General features: G+C 44.4%; 1 protein-coding gene across 3 annotated transcripts in view; it reads left to right on the top strand.

The window, feature by feature from the left end:
• Window positions 1-13,728, top strand: part of FARP1 (FERM, ARH/RhoGEF and pleckstrin domain protein 1) — a 256,635-nt gene that overhangs the window by 158,880 nt on the left and 84,027 nt on the right. For all 3 annotated transcript variants that reach the window (XM_027776313.1, XM_027776312.1, XM_027776314.1), the window contains exons 4-5: window positions 2,383-2,461; window positions 12,905-13,002. In XM_027776313.1, coding sequence (XP_027632114.1) covers window positions 2,383-2,461; window positions 12,905-13,002 — 177 coding nt within the window. The remainder of the gene's footprint in view (window positions 1-2,382; window positions 2,462-12,904; window positions 13,003-13,728) is intronic.

Here is a 13,728-nt window from a genome sequence, read left to right as displayed (position 1 = left end):
GAACACTTTCGTGTTTTCCCCATCTCACCTCTGCTCTGGAATATCCCCTCGTCTGTCTGTGCTCTGGGGTCAAGTTCAGGATCTCAAGTTCATCCCAAATGATTCCTCACTGCAGCCAGACACTAGGCAAAAAACCCCATCCCTTCAACTGAGCAGGAAGCTCACAATACCTTTGGGGTTGTTTTACGTCTGATTAAGAAACCCCACTGGGCCACTCTCAGCAATTTATGTGTCTGTAATAAACATGCAACACAGTGTCTGAATGGCCTTTATGCAACGGAAATTGATGTTGATCTTCTCTAATTTAAATTAAGCAGTTATTGATGCTGAAAATGAAGCAGCCACTGTTTGTTTAACGTTTGCTGCATGTCCTCGGGGTGGCTGGATGGCAAGAATTCAATTGGTGTGGGGGGAGATTGCTGAGAGCAGCCCCAGGCCTGATGGCAGGGGGAGCAGTCTGGAGGCTGACATTTGTCCTTAACATGGATTCACAGAAGGAACTGCTCATGGCGAAAGGTACCTCCCAGCACAAGGGCAGCCTGCAGACAGTCAGGTCAGACCCAGGGCTGGGCTGGGCCATTATCTTTGTGTCCCCTCCTTCTGCGGGAACTAGTCCTGTGTGACAAAGCTGTCACTTTGCATTGATTGCTAGCATCTTCCTAGCTTCAGTTCTGAGTTGTCTCATTTAATCCTCTGTCTGTGAAAACTGCAGACAGGAAATAGCACAGCCTTCCCGATTTCCTCATTTTGTCTCTGTTATTTTGTGCTCCAGAATTGACATGCAAAGATTGATGTTAAATTTTAGATACTTTTAGGGAAGAGAAGCTCAGCCTCACCTGCCATCAGAATGTCTGTACCTTGGTGTTTTCTGTTAGTTTTGTCTGTATTGTTGACATCTCCACCTTGTGATACATTGCAGTTTCTGGGTGTGAATAAACTTGAATGTGTGATCACAGGATTAATATAAAATCCACTTTGTTGTATGTGATTATGAAGAGGAAAAGGAAAGACATTTTCTGCTATTAAATACTACTGATAGAATTCGGATGCCATTACAGCGCCTTAAATTTCAGGAGATGTCAACTCTGTGCTGCCATCCCAAGTGGAGGAGCCTGCCTGTCCTTACGTTATACTCTGTCTGAACAGAAAAATCTGCCCTAGGCCACAAATTATTAATTAGAATTGATCTGGTGTTCTGTTTTTATTTCAATTATTTTTTTTCCCTAGATTTTTTGATACAGGGTGTGTGAGCTTGCCAGAGAGAGAGACACAGTGAGAAGGAAAGTGAGAAATCACCCCCGGAGGGATGGTCATGCCACAATCCCTCTTCCTCCATTCTCTCCCTCAGATTTTGGGCACACACATACATGCGCCTGGCATGATTTTCAAGGTACCAGATCTGGGACTCACGATGGTTCACCACATGGAAGTCCAGCACCTTTAATCACTACACAACCTACTGACCCCTCTTTTTTTTTTTTTTTTTTTAAAGAGAAGCTTTTGCTATAGGGCTGGAGAGACAGACAGCGAGACAGAAAGCGAGAAATCATCCCCAAGGAGGGATGGCCACACTGCAATCCTTTCTCCTCCAGTCTCCTCTTGGAATTTTTGGGCACACATGCACCTGCACCCGGTGTGGGTTTCAAGCCGGGTCTGAGACTCAAACCACAGTTGACTATGTGGGAGTCCAGTAATGTAACCATTATGCCATCTGCTGGTCCCATGCTGACCCCTCTTTTAATGCTGGAAAGTTAAGCATCTCATTCACAGTCTCTCTGCCCGCCCCACCATCTGCTTTTTGACTGGTTCTTAACTCATGGGTGACATGGTTGAAAAGACCCTTGTAAAGGCTTAGACTCACATGACAGTGGCAGGGCCTCTGTCCTGGTTACGTTGTCTGTCTAGAGCTCAGGAGAGCGCCTAGTGTGAGAAACACATCTGGTGAGCGGATGAGCACTGTACCTGGTAGATTATTAACTATAACACATCGTATAACTGACTTACATGTTCACTAGCTCCTCCTGAACTTACCTAACGTCTATATTTGGATAAAAGCAGCTGATTATGTACATTTTTGAAGATGAATGACTTTTAAAAACCTGAGTGTAATTTAAGTCTCCAGAGAAAGTTTAATAGCTCTGTGGAATACCCGTGTCACAGTGTTTTCAAGGAATAGATCCGTGTTTCCCCACAACGTGGAAGCGTGAATTAGTGCCTGAGCTTGGCCTGTTAATAACGGACCAGGAGGCCGGCAGGTGTACTCCTGGGGCTCAGAATGAGATGCATTATTTGCTCAGGAAGATGCCCATAAAGGCCTTCTCTTTAATGGTGTTTGAAACACACATCAATAAACACTTTATGTTTTTTATTTTTCTTCTTTAGGGCCAAAGCATGTTGTCGTTAAGTTTGTGGTGAAATTCTTTCCACCTGACCACACACAACTCCAAGAAGAACTCACAAGGTTAGTGGTTTGGAAACTGGGTATGTTTTGCTGCAGGGTACAGAGGAAAAGAGAACATTAATGTTCTAAATTAATTAAACATTTTCATAATATTTACTTGACCAGCATCTGTTCTGTGCTTAACAGTTTAGCCCTCCTCTCCCCTGGCCCTGCTTACAAAACCAGGGGAAAGGACAGCTCCACTGTGGCAGCCCATGCTGGAGGCTGCTGCTTGGTGGACTGAGGCCACATGGGGGGACCAGATTCGACTCCTGGGCCACCCTGAAAAGCAGGCCACCATGGCACACTCGTAGCTGGGGCTACTAGTAACTAGTAGTGGGTTATATTTCATGGAACATAAACTACTGGAGAAGCTGAGGCAGGAGGATCGTGGTGCAGTGAGACAATCTAAAAAATAACCACAAACACACATTGTAAAAAAAAAAAAAAAAAAAAAAGGGTGGGGGGGAAATAGCATGTTTTCCCTAAAGCCTGGTTTCTTTAAGCTGTGCTATGAAATGAATGGGGCTTATAACCCCTTAACGTCATAGTTTTCATCTTACGTTGATCACAGCCTGAGACCGTTTTGGGAAGCCGCTCTCTTCTGTGAAACCAGGATGTTCACTCAGAATTTATCTTTGCTGCTGCTGGAGATGAGTGGATTTGGCATGAACCATAGTTCACTTTCTTTCAAAGTATGGCCAAGTGGGAGAAATATGAGTGTTGGCTCAGGCCTGACTTCAGCCATCAGTCCTGCCACTTGCTAGCTGTATGGCTGGCCAGTGTTTTTCTCCCTCCGTGTCACTGTTAATTTCCTTTGACAGTGCAGACTACTCTGCTTGCTTGGCCAGAGTCATTTTGAGGCTGGGACTATTATACAGAGTGTCTGGGGTCCATAATTAGGGACACTATAAAATAGTAACTGTCATCGATATTATTACCACCACCACCTTCATCACCACCACCACCATCACCCCAACATCATCACCACCACTATCATCACCATCACCCCAACATCATGACCCCCACCATCACCATCATTATCATCACTACCACCATCAACACCATCACCACCATCACCCTATCATCAACACCATCAACATCACCACCACCATCACCCTATCATCTTCACCATCAATATCACAACCACCATCACCCCATCATCATGACCACATCATTACTATCATTATTATCACCACCATCACCATCATTATCATCACTACCATCATCACCACCATCATCATCACCACCACCATCACCCTATCATCATCACCATCATCATCACCACCACATCACCCCATCATCATCACCCCATCAACATTATCACCACCACCATCACCTCATCATCATCCCCATCATCACCACCGTCACCATCATCCCATCAACATCATCACCATCATTGTTATCACCACTGTTATCATCACCATCATCACCACTACCATCACCTCATCATCATCACCACCACCGTCACCCCAACATCATCACCACCACCATCATCATTGCCATCATTATTATCACTACCGTCACCTCATTATCATCGTTATCACCACCATCGCCATCATCACTACCATCACTGTCCTCATCATCACCATCACCACCACCTACTAGTACTCATTTTCTATTTTGAGGCAAAACAGAAAGCATTCCAAAAGAGAGCAGAGATGGCAGGAACACATGAATATCAAATACCTCCCTTTCAAGGGCACCCCATGAGTTCACTAATCTGACCGGCCACATTCTTGTATATTCGTCTTTCAAGTTAAGGCTGTCACAATTTTCTCATCCCACTTGGCAGTCTCCGAGGGGTTGACCATCATTTGAGAGGGATGAAGATTTTCCTTACTCAGCGGTATTTATCTAGTACACCTTGCAGGCGAGCCTCATTCTAGACACTGGGAGTATAGTCAGAGACAAGTCTCAGCTCTCATGGAAACAGACAAAATGATCCAATAAGCAGGAAAAATATCAGACCATGGTAATTGAAATAAGATAATGTGCTAGAAAGTGAGTGTGACGATTATAGATTGGTGGGTCTGGGATGCCTCTTGAGGAAGTGACAAGGGTCTCTCACTTTCTGAGGAAGAACACTCTAGAGAGGAGTAGTCAGTACAATGCACAAGGCAGGAACAAGCCTCATCTTTCACAGACTTATGGGAGGACAGGCATGGCAGGAATACTGAGGTGATGTGCAGTGGGGTGAGAGAGGCCTGATGGTGTTTGTGATGAACGTCGATGTGGATGCCCAGTGGGTGTGGGCAAAAGGATGAAATTCACAGGTGATTCAGTGAGGAGGTGATTACCATCCTCCAGGCCAAGATGGTGGCACCAAAGAAGGTGCTGTAGTGGGAATGGAGGAAAGTGGGAGTGTGGGAGTGTGGGCTGGAGGCGGGGTCCATCTGCTCCCCAATGGGCTTGGGGTGGAGTCTGAGGAAAGCAGAGAGGATGCAGGTGGTGGTGTTGGCAACTACCAAGATGGGGTGATGGTAGAGGGAAGTGGAACTGGGGAGGCAGCAGAGGTAGTTCTGGCCCATTTACATCATAGATACTGGTAGACATCATGTGGCTGTGTCAGGATGACCACTGGATCCCCAAAGGTGGGCTTCCAGGGAGACTGAAGATGAAAACTCTTCCCAGTGCTTCACGTTTTCTCAGCGAGGTTTCAGACAGCTCAGAGGGAGGACAGCTGGTGAGCCCCAGGGGCTGGTGACCAGAGAGCCTTCATGCATTGTCTTTCTCTTTCTTCTCTCTCTCTCTTTCTCCTTCTTTCCTTCCTTCCTCCCTCCCTTTCATTTTTCTTTCTTTCTTTCCTTCCTTCCTTCTTTCTTTTCATTCCCTTTTCCTTTTCTTTCTTCTTTTTTTTATTTAATTATTTTACGTTTTTGTCATAGGTTGGATGTGCTCATTGGAGAAAGATAAAAAGAGACAGAGGGAAAGTGAGAAATCACTGCCCCAGGGAGATGGCCACACCACAGTCCTGGCGACTTGGGGCACACACTGCACGATCACACCCAGTGTGATTCAAGCCATAGTCAGCCATGTGGGAGTCTAGCACCTTAACCACCACGCCACTTGCTGGCCCCCCCATGCAGTGTCTTAATCAGGGCTCCTGTATTTCCGTTTCCGGGGCTGGTTTTCCCATGTCAGAACATGCACTGATTTGAGCTGAGTGTGTGGAGATAAATTGAAAAGCGAGTCTTTCAGTGAGAAAGCGTGGTGAGAAGTGTGCGTTTTCTTCCTGTGAATCCCTGGGCCTCTTACCTATTTAGGACCTTGGAGATATAATTCCCCCCCCCATTTTTCCATTGAGAATTCTACTTTGTGAATAGTTTTGCACCTTTTTAATTTTCATAAATCAGTGTCCCTTGAGGTTTGTAGTTTTCTACTCTCCTGGCCCTTGTCATAAATCCCATGCAATTTGTCCCATTAAGCCAAATATGCCTGGTACTTTGTTACCTTCTCTGTCACTGCTGACAAATTCCTAAAACTACAAAGCTCAGCCCACGTACCAGGTTCGGCTACTGCTGTTTTTGTTTTCAGGCTCCCTGTGCAGACTGATATTGTAGAAATCTCTGGGTCTGATGGTGGCACCGTGGCCAAATTCAATGCTCCAGTAGGCTGTTTGGTCCACATGAGGAAACTCTGGGTCACACCTGGAGACCTCCCTAAATACATCAGGCACGTGTGTACCCATGGTCAAAGGTCATGGATCATGGCATTGGGACCCTGTTGGAGGTTCTTTTTCTGGGCTGCCTCATGGCCTAGTTGGTAAGGGAGCCAGATTCCACTGGCCATCCGTGGTTTGAATCCCAGCCATAGTGGTTTGAAAAACATGTCTGATGCGTGTGTGAGTGTACCCCAAAGCCCAACGGAATGGGAGAATAGAGAAGGAGAGGTTGTAGCATAACCACACCCTGCTGGTATGGGGTGGCTTCTGTCTTTCTCTGGTGCTCTCTGGCAAATAAAAAAAAAAAAATAAAAAACAATTTTAAAGAAAGAAATCTTTTCTAAGAAGTTGACTCACTGTTGAGTAAAGTTGATGTGAAATAGCTACTATTTTCATTCATTGCCCACCACGGTTCACTTTGCACGGTGCTTCACATCTTAGGGAACCTTGCAGGCCCGAGGTGTTGAGATTCCCACAGTCTCAAATCACTGTGGTGTATTTCATTCAGCATAATGTCCTCCAGGCTTGTGCGAGTGACCTCAAATGGCCCCTCTTACCATCAGTCTCTTCCCAAACCCTTTGTGAACACAGAGTCCCATGTAGAGGTGAGATCATTGAGATTTCAGGCCCTTTCTATGGTGGATGGTGAGAGGGTGTATTGGGGAACCCGGTGTCAGTGGTGCTCAGGGGGCGAGAAGACGTGTAGCCAAAAACAAGACAGAAAGGGGACAAGCAGATGGCGTAATTATGTCGCTGGACTCCCACATAATTGGACTCCCATGTAGTTGACCATAGTTTGAGTCCTGGGCTTGGCGACTTAAAACACACCAGGTACATGTACCCAAAACCCCAGAGGAGAATGGAGAAGGGATTACAGCATGGCCATTCCCCTTGGGGTCTGATTTCTCGCTTTCTGTCTCCCTGTCTCTCCAGTGAGCACACACGCCTTATACCAAAAATCTCTCTCAAAAAAAAAAAAAACCCAAGACACAGAAACCGCCCTGCTTGAGCATAAGTGCTGCTTGCTCTGTAGTTCATTCTTTGGGCCTCCAGGAATAGCTTTCAACCTGCCATTTATATAGATGGGAGATTGAATTGCACGTTGCCCTCAAACAGGTGGCTGGCTTCCTTTCTATTTATTGACCCGCACATCCAGTAGACCTCTGTCGTGTGGACACTGCCCGGGTGTCCAAGGAGCAGAATACCAACTTAGTTGCTGGTTGAGAACAGCTAGCGAGGGCGCTTCATTAAGGGAGTCCTGATTCTCACTGCGCCACTCAGGGCTGCTTTTCCTGGGCGGCTGGCTGGGCTGTTTAACCACACTTCGTTCCTCTCCTTTCTGGGCATCCCACATTTAATTGAGTCCAGTTTCCAAGTTTGCATTTGATGGTGTGCATTTATTTATTTATTTATTTTTGGAGAGGTTTTTTAATTTTGTTTGTTTTTGTTTTTGTTTTTTGTTTGTTTTTCTGCTATAGGGCGCGTGCGCTTGCAAGAGAGACAAAGAGACAGAAAGCGAAAAATCACTCTTCAGTGGGGATGGCCATGCAGCAATCCCTTCTCCATTCTCCTCTCGGCATCTTGGGCATGCATGCACACGCGCCCGGCGTGAGTTTTAAGCCACTGAGTCCGGGATGCGAACCACGGTCGACTACGTGGGAGTCCAGTGACATAAGCATTACGCTAACTGCTGGTCCCTATTTATTTTTTTAATTGCCAGAGGACATATATTTGTAGTTGCCAGAGGGCATATACCCTTGCCAGAGAAAAAGAGACAGAGGGAGGGAAAAAGCATCTCTCGGTGGGGCATGGTCACACTGCAATCTCTTCTCTGTTTCTCCAATTTGTTGAGATCTGGGGCGTGCATGAACATGTGCCCCGTGTGTGTTTCGAGCCTCTGGAGCTGGGACTTGCATCTGAACCCAGGTCTGCCCTGTGGGGCCAGCCTGGCTGTGTTCTTGTAAGGGGAGGGGACCCTGTCAGAATGTGCCTCTGTCGCCTGCTGAAGTGCTCCCTTAGGCTGGCAGGGAAACGACATTATTTCCACTTAATAAGAACAGAGAAGATTAAGCCCTCCATTTGAAATAAATTAAAACAGACACATGGAAAACAAAGCACAGGAAGGGTGTGATGTGTAACTCGCTGTCCCTGGAAGAAAGCGCTCTGTTTGGTCCTGCACCAGCATGGGTTCCCTGGGCCGAGGAGGACTCATTCCATTTTGCATGCTTTGAGCCTTCATCGTGTGAATGGTTCCGTTTTATTCTGCGCCCGCTGAGTAAAACCTAGCCTTTTGCTCTTGGGAGTGTGATAGAACCGCTTCCGTGTATGGGACCAAAGGTGTCGCTAAGTCTCTAAAGTTAGCAGCGCAGCCAGTATGCTCAGCTTTCAGCTCCTGGCAGTAAGAAGAGCCAGCCCTTGGTGCCCAGGAAGCTGTTTCTCGGATTTCAAGGACCTTTGAACAGGAAGAGTCAGCATAATCTGAGGGGGACAAGTGCTTCCTTCAGTCTTCACAATGGCATGTGCCCTGCGACCAAAACTGTGAACTTTTCGGAACCTAATATTGTCTTGCAGCCACTCGGAACCATCGGCGAAGGTCCCCAGAGCCTACCAGACTCTTTATTCATTTATTTTTTGGCAAATAATACAATAGATGCACACATTTGCGGGCGCACTGTGATTTTTGAGTAGAGATGCAATGCGCATTGATTAAATCAGTATAATTCGTGTTTCCATCAGCTCAGCCGCTAGTCATTACTTGGAGTTGGGAACATTCAAAACCGTCTCTTTTTGGTTACTCGGAAATATATGATAAATTGGACCTGTATTCACGCTGCTGACATTTGTAACACCACAAATTGTTCCTCCTATGTCTCTGTAATTCTGCTTTCCATCGATAACATCTCCCCTAGCTTCACCCATCCCCATCCTTCCCTCCTACAGAAGTTATTCTTCAATGATCTACTTCTATGAGGTAGGCTTTTCCATGCCTCCAGATGAGGGAGAGCATGTGGGATTTGTCTTTCTGGGCCTGGTGTATTTCACTTAGCGTAATGTCCTCCAATGGCCCGCCAACCTCTTACCATCAATCTCTCTCCAAGCACTTCTTTGGGAACACGGAACCCCATGTTTGAACGGGTGAACGGCAAAATGTTCCGAATGTGGTGCTTTTAAAATGGAAAGCTCCACTGCTTCTTTCAGAAATTAACCACAACGACTAAAATCAAAGCCATAGTTCTCCAAAGTATTGGGTTCAAAAGACAAATGACCATTGCCTGATCCAGAAAGGCCATCTGTACTCTTTCTTCCAGTAGGAAGCCCTAGGTTGACGTTAGATGGTTTTATGTTCTCTGCTTTTCTTGTTTGACTTTCTAGGGGGAGAGAGAAGGGAGAGGGGCGAGTGAGAGCAAGAATAAGTAGGCAGTTTCGATCAAGGCCAACTCTCATCAATGGGTGTGTTTTAGTTACTTTTTTAGAATTATTTATTATATTTTATTTTTCATTATTGTTATGTTTTAATTTGCTACAGGGCATGTACACTCACCAGAGAGGAGAGGGAAAGTGAGAAAGCAAGCCATCAGGTCCAGGACTCAAGCCTTGTGGGAGTCCAGTGCTTTAACCACTATAACACTTGCTGGGCCAATATTAGTTCTTAACAATAGAACTTTCTAAATGACTTAAAACGAATTAATTATTCTTTTATTAAAAATAAATTGGATAACATTTATTGCATGGTTTTTTCTCATCGTTCTGTTTTCCATGTACAAGTATTAGCTCATTTAATTCTTATGGAAACCTCTGTAGATTATATTGTTCAAGGCCTTTTTAAAGGCTGTTTAATTTGGGCCAGTTGGTGGTATAATGGTTGAGGCGCTGGACTCCCCATATGGCTGACTACATGATATGAGTCCTAGATTCAGCAGCTTGGAAAAAAAAAAAAAACACCGTGTGCATGTATGTGTGTGCCCCCCCACCAAAAAAAAAAAAAAAAAAACAGAAGGAGATTGGAGGAGAAGAAATTACAGTGTGACCATCCCCCTGGGAGGTGATTTCCCACTTTCACTCTCTGTCTGTCTCTCTTGTGAGTGCACTTACCCTGTGGCAAAACTCTAAAAGAAATGAGAGCGAAAGAGAAGACTGAGAAAGTAAAATGTTGTATTTCTGTTGCCCATCATGTTAGTATAATATCCTTTCTGATGTTTTTGTCTGTGCATACATGTGTACTTTTCATCTCATCTAAAACCTTAGCCAAACTCAGATTTCCCTATTTGTTCCCCAACTATAATTTAAATCTCCATCTTCTAAAATAAGACTCACTCTTGGACCACGTATTACATGAGGTTGTATGTCCTCTGGTCCTCTCTAATCCGGAATATTCCCTCATTTCCTGTCTCCTTGATGCTATATTGCTAAGGAAATTGAACCAGTTGCACCATAAAATACCCCACTTCCTGAATGTGTCTGATTGCTTCCTGTATGCTATTTAGCTTATTCCTGTGTCTTTCATGTTTTCCTGAAAACTGGAAATCTGCTCTAAAGACTTGGTGGATACAGTAAACATTTTTGGCTCGAATGCACCTGAAGTGGTGCAGCGAGCTTCCTGTTTCTTTAATGATGCTAAGATTGTCCATTGGATTAAGACCTTGTGGTCTGTCCACTGTGTAGTGAGGCTGTGTTTGGGGACTGTGCGAATGTCTAATCTTCTAAGTGGTTTGTTCGCCTGTTGATGATCCTCGACAGTGATTTCTTTTGAGGTTGGGAAGGAGAATAATTCTGTGATTCCTGCCAATTACAAGTTGACATTCTCCTGTAAAGTAAAGTTCTGGCTCAGCCTCTTGGACTGTCTAACAGTCCATCCTGAGATGTCGTTCCTACTGAGAACCAGATGCTCAGTTCTTGGTCCTGAGACACCAACTTTTCCATAAGGTGTTGTTGAATAGCCTCCTCAGATGGTGAAAACATCCATTTCTTCTGCTTTCCTTTTTTTTTTTTTTTCTTTATTCATGGTGAGGGGTGTGTGTATATGTGCGCACACATGGCAGTGAGAGAGAAAGAGACAGAGAGAGACAGGTAGGAGTGCCCCCCACCGCTACACTACCGTCACGCCGCAATCCCTCCTCCAGCCCATCAGATCTTAGGCACTCTTGCACGTGCCTGGCATATTTCAGGGTGACGGGACTGGGATTTGAACCACAGTTGCTGTGTGGGATCTGGCTTCTCTTGACCAGGGTTTTACCACTATGCCATGAAGTTGACCTATTTTCTTTTCTCAAGTATCATTATGGACTCATGAATTTTCATTAATTCAATGTGTTTTTAAATACTTTAATAATTTCTGTTGCTGTTCATGTTGTTACAAATTTTGGCCACTAAACATCTTTTCAAGATGTTCCTGTACCTTTTTGATAAAACCCATGTTTTGTTTTAATTTGCTAGAGGATGCGTTTGCTTGCCAGAGAGACAGAGAACTACCTCTGTTTTCCCAGTGTGTGGTTGTAAGAGAGACAGAATCTGCTTGCTAAGGGTCGACACTGAGGACAAACTGTTTCCAAGTAGTCAGTAAAAAAAGTAAATACCTTTCTAAAAATGTCTGCGTTCATTCTGATATTTTTCAGATCCATTTTACATTGTTGGTTTTTACTTAATTTCTTGATTTTCATGTATCTTTGTTCTCTTGTGCCAACAATGTTGACTTGCTTTATCCCATAATATAAAGAAATGAATTTTAATATAACTTAAATTGATTTTTTTTTCAGATCTAGTAACTTTAGTTTTGAAAATAGTTAAGTGAATATAATACCACAAAAAAATATACCTTGGTGCCAGCAGGTGGTGTAGTGGTTAAGGCATTGGACTCCCTCATAGTTGACCACGGTTCAGGTCCCGGACCCAGAGGCTTGAAACTCACACCAGAAAAACATATATGTGTGTCCGAAATCCCAAAAGGAGAATGGAGGAGAAGGGACTGTGGCATAGCCACCTCTCTGGGGAGTGATTTCTCTCTGTCTCTCTCTAGCAAGTGCATGCACCCTATAGCAAAAATCTCTTTCTCTCATAAAAACACAAAACTTTGTTCTTTTGATTCCATTGTCAGGGTCTTACTAACCACTGTTGATATCTGAGCCATAGGCCATTTTATAGTATGTGTGACTGATCTTGTGAAAACATTTAAAATTTTTATTATGCCTCGTGAAAATATATCGGGGGTAGATTCTGGTCTTTTATTTTTATGACTGTATCTCTTCTTATAAAATGGAATGCATTATTCATTATGTGAATAGCTGAGAGGACTTCAAAAACTTCACAGAAAATGCATATTATGAAAAAACTATGCATAGATTTAAGAAAATTTTTTGCATCAAAATAAACTTGAATTTTAATTCCATTTTCCCATCAACTTTTTCTTTTTTAGGTTTTTGCCGTATGGCACATGTGCTCTCCAGAGACACACAGAGAGAGACAGTGAGAGGGAAAGCATGAGTTTCAAGTCTGGGATTTGAACCGTGGTCAGCTCTGTGGAAGTCAAGTGCCTTTAACCACCACGCCACCTGCTGACCCCTCTCTTGAACATTTGCGGTCCCCTTGTGTGTCTCATGGTTCTTTGTGTTTTCAGGGAGGTGGGCATTTACACTGCAGTAAGTAGCGCAGTAAGCCCTTCTAGCCCATGCCAGCTTCCATGCTTTTTGGTTTCATCTATCCTTCTGTCCCGTCCTGGTGTGGACAGGTTGCCAGCATGAACGTGCCTGCCACGCCAGCCCTCCCTGCTCTCCCTACGTGACACCCGTCTCTGTTGGTCTTCGCAGGTACCTATTTGCTCTGCAGGTGAAACAGGACCTGGCTCAGGGCAGGCTGACGTGTAACGACACCAGCGCTGCGCTCTTGATCTCCCACATCGTACAATGTAAGTTCTGTTGGTTTCCTGTGGAGGTCACGTTGGAAATATCCGATTGATGATTATGTGATCGGTTGATAAGTATGTCCACTTCCCAAAATAATACTGAGTCATCAGGAAAGTCATGACGCACTTTGAGTAGAAAAATACATCATGATGGGACCAGCAGTTAGCGTAATGGCTATGTCACTGGACTCCCGTGTAGCTAACCGCGGTTCGAGTCCTGGACCCGGTGGCTTAAACTCACTCTGGGCCTGTGTGCATGCATGCCCAAGATCCTGAGTGGAGAATGGAGAAGGGGTTGTGGCGTGGCCATCCCCCCTGGGGGGTGATTTCTCACTTTCTGTCTCTCTCTGTCTTCTGGTGAGTGCACACACCCTATAGCGAAAACCTCTTCAAAATAAATAAATAAATAAATAAATACATCATGACTTTCCCAACCACATGATAATAATAATAATAGTCTTTCTCATATTTTTGCTGTTAGCATGAGTACTTATGGGGGAGGAGAGAAGACAATACTCCTAACTTCATTGAATAAGCATATTGCAAAACATTAATGTATGTATTCTGTGTTCTTAGGTTTGTCTACATTTTTCAAAGACTAATACATGATTGATATTTGCGTGTCTTTTTAAAATAATTATTTATTTAATTTTACTTATTGTTATTATTTTTTAATTTGCTATAGAGCACATGGATTCACAAGAGAGGGAGGCGGGTAGGGAGTATGAG

This window comes from Tupaia chinensis, unplaced genomic scaffold (assembly GCF_000334495.1).
Source record: "Tupaia chinensis unplaced genomic scaffold, TupChi_1.0 Scaffold000057_1, whole genome shotgun sequence".
NCBI classification, from domain to species: Eukaryota; Metazoa; Chordata; class Mammalia; order Scandentia; family Tupaiidae; genus Tupaia; species Tupaia belangeri.
This window is presented reverse-complemented; position numbering and strand designations above follow the sequence as displayed.